At 33.2% G+C, this 2,852-nt stretch overlaps 1 protein-coding gene across 1 annotated transcript in view; it reads right to left on the bottom strand.

The window, feature by feature from the left end:
- LOC107438572 (uncharacterized) overlaps positions 1 to 2,272 on the bottom strand; it is an 86,516-nt gene extending 84,244 nt beyond the window's left edge. Inside the window, exon 1 of the mRNA XM_071182405.1 lies at positions 82 to 2,272. Within this exon, the coding sequence (XP_071038506.1) occupies positions 82 to 1,096 (1,015 nt within the window). The 5' untranslated portion in view covers positions 1,097 to 2,272. The remainder of the gene's footprint in view (positions 1 to 81) is intronic.
- Between the last annotated feature and the right edge of the window lie 580 nt (positions 2,273 to 2,852).

Genomic DNA, 2,852 nt, shown 5'->3' with positions numbered 1-2,852 from the left:
ATGTACAGTGTAATATATATATATATATTGTTTTTAACCAAATATACCAAAAGTATACCAAATGTTAATAATTTGACTTACCTAATGATCCATCGTAATTCATATATTCGGATGACATAAACTGCGTTACCAAAGAGGTCTTTCCAACTCCTACGGTACCCATCATTAGTACTTTCTTTGGCGGTAATGTACTATGTGGTTCCGATGAACACGATGTGGCCGTAGATGCACACCCTGTACCACCAGTGACGTTTGATCCCGAAGAAGCAACACTGTTATTGCTTCGAGAACGTTCTCGATAAAGGTCTCCTTTGTTGACCACATCTCCTTTGGAAGTGATGCAAAACTGTCTCAACATATAGTATTTATCATCATCCACTTCCAAAGGTAAGCTGGGTCGAGGACTCACACTTCTGTCTCGTCGTACATACTGGTGAGACGCTCTGCGACCCTTTGGTGGTAGTGGATCTGCGAATGGAACACTATTTCCTCTAGGTCTGAAGTCATCCCATGTGTTTAATCCACCTTTCTTTAACGCCCGGAAAGATAAGGAACGGCTATGGTGAGGACTAAGTGATTTTCTTCTTCTTCGCCGATAGGAATGATCATTGGAAACTGTTAAAGTTTCAGAGAATCTTCTTGAGAGCACCTCGGCTTGTGGTCTATGGACAGTGCAAGCGAGTGAAGTTGCATACTCGCTTGGGTCATCGTTCCATGGACTTATGGAACCCGGACTGGCTTCATCTACAGTCAGTTCAGGTGCACTTCTTGGCAAGCGATTTCTAGAATCTGTCTCGACAGAGAGTAAGTTGTTACTGTTGTCGCGATTGTTTTCGCCTAGAGGACAGAGTCCACCAGGTGCGTTTAAGAACCTATTTCGAACTCCCTTAAGAGCTTCTGGAGTGACGGGTATGGACGCTGAGCGGTGCCGTGCGTGTGGTGGGGAACCATAACTTGATGCTCGGCTTGGAGTTCGTCCGGGTGATATGTTTGGCGATTTGTTTGGTGAACGGTTTGGAGACAAGGCTGGAGATCTAGCTGGTGACAAGGCAGGTGACCGTGCAGGAGACCGTAGAGGTGATTTTGATCCATCCATTTGTTAGTGTTTCTCGATATACAAAAGCTCAAATAAACTTCTAGAAATAGATATTGATATACTTGGTTTCAAATAACTTTTTTCGATATCTCACTACTTCTTATCTTATGATATGTTTATATATCACTGCACTCATAAATGCTATATTATATCAAATTTTTCAAGACTTTTCAGTCCTTCTGAATGGGAAAATATTAATCACAGATTAGTTTTTGAAGTTTTCTTCAACTGCATCGATTTAGCATTGTTCTTTTGTTCTATCAGTCACATAAAAATATTAACATTTTCATTTTAATAGTTAATTTACTCTAATGAATAAACAAAGTTATTTAATTGTTATTAGAGGTTTCTCAACGTTCCTGTTTTTTTTACTATGCTAAAAATGTAATCCATGAAATATTTATGTTTAAAAAATATATTTATATTTGTTTTCTTCCTGCTAAGTAATTCTTAAAATCGAAATGTTCAGAAATATAAAATTTAGATTTAATTTTTATAAATATCTAAGATTTAAGTTTGAAAATTTTCAAAAATAATTTTTGCGTTGAGTACTACAGTATAAGGTAAATTTTGAATGAATATAGTGATGCAAAGCTTTTTCAGTAAATTACAAGCATATTACTATGTATATAATTCATAAAAGCATCTTAAATGCATAAATTACATATCAATTGTTTTGCAATAATTAATGATAAGCAAGTAATTTAATTTTCTTCAAAAAGTTTACGAGCGTATATAATTCAAGTAAGTACTCATTTAATTTATTTTACTATAGATTCTAAGTTGTAAATATGTTATTAAAATTTAAAAGCCTCCATCTACTAACACATTTTATTGATTCAAACAAATATTTTATCAACAACTAATAAAGTTAATCATTTTAGTGTTTTATTTATAAAAAATATTTTTTAATTGAAAATTCCAAACCGATTTGAGTTAAAAGTTTATCTCAATAACTAAAAATTTAAATTTTTATGATGTTTTTTAAAGAAGTTCTTTCAAAATTATTAAAAAGTTAAAATTGACTCTACCTAGACCAGTCATGTTACAGTCAAATTAAGACTGAAAAATCTCTTACTTTAACAGAACAAAACAAATTATTTCTTCACCACCGAATGGCAGCGAATAACAGCGAGTTCCTAAACGTCCGGTTCCTCGAATATTCCCGCGAACTCTGAGGGCGCGGGTGGAAACGGCCGCCCTGTCCACCACAGTGCACACGTGGTGATTGGGGGCGCAGCTGGGCTAGTTTTGATAATAGGTAGTGGGTACCTGTAGAACACAACGAAGGCGGAAAAAAGAACTAGAACGTTTTGATTGGATGAATGACAAAGCGTAGGACAAGAGTCAGAAGTAGAGAATGTCAAATGTAAAGCTTAAAAATATTTTAGAATAAAGTAATTGGAATTATAGTCTGAACTTTGTTACAGGATTTAGAATATCAGTTTTAAGATAATATTAATTAAAAATACTATTTTTTTAATGTATTAAAAAGGATAGTAGATATTAAAGGATAGTAATTAAAATTAAGGAAATTTGATTGATTTTGATTCATCTAATGTATTACATTTGGGTAAATAATTATGTACCGATTATAATAAAAAAAGAATATTTACTTGACAAGATTGAAACAAAAAAGTAAAATATTGTGATAATAAGTAAGAAAACTAATCAACGTTTGAGAGGAAGTTTATATAGCAAAAAAAGTATATGATTACCTGGTTTAATTCCTGTTAAAAAAAAATTTTTATTGATA

The sequence above is a fragment of the Parasteatoda tepidariorum genome, chromosome 6 (genome assembly GCF_043381705.1).
Source record: "Parasteatoda tepidariorum isolate YZ-2023 chromosome 6, CAS_Ptep_4.0, whole genome shotgun sequence".
In the NCBI taxonomy this organism is placed as follows: domain Eukaryota; kingdom Metazoa; phylum Arthropoda; class Arachnida; order Araneae; family Theridiidae; genus Parasteatoda; species Parasteatoda tepidariorum.
This window is presented reverse-complemented; position numbering and strand designations above follow the sequence as displayed.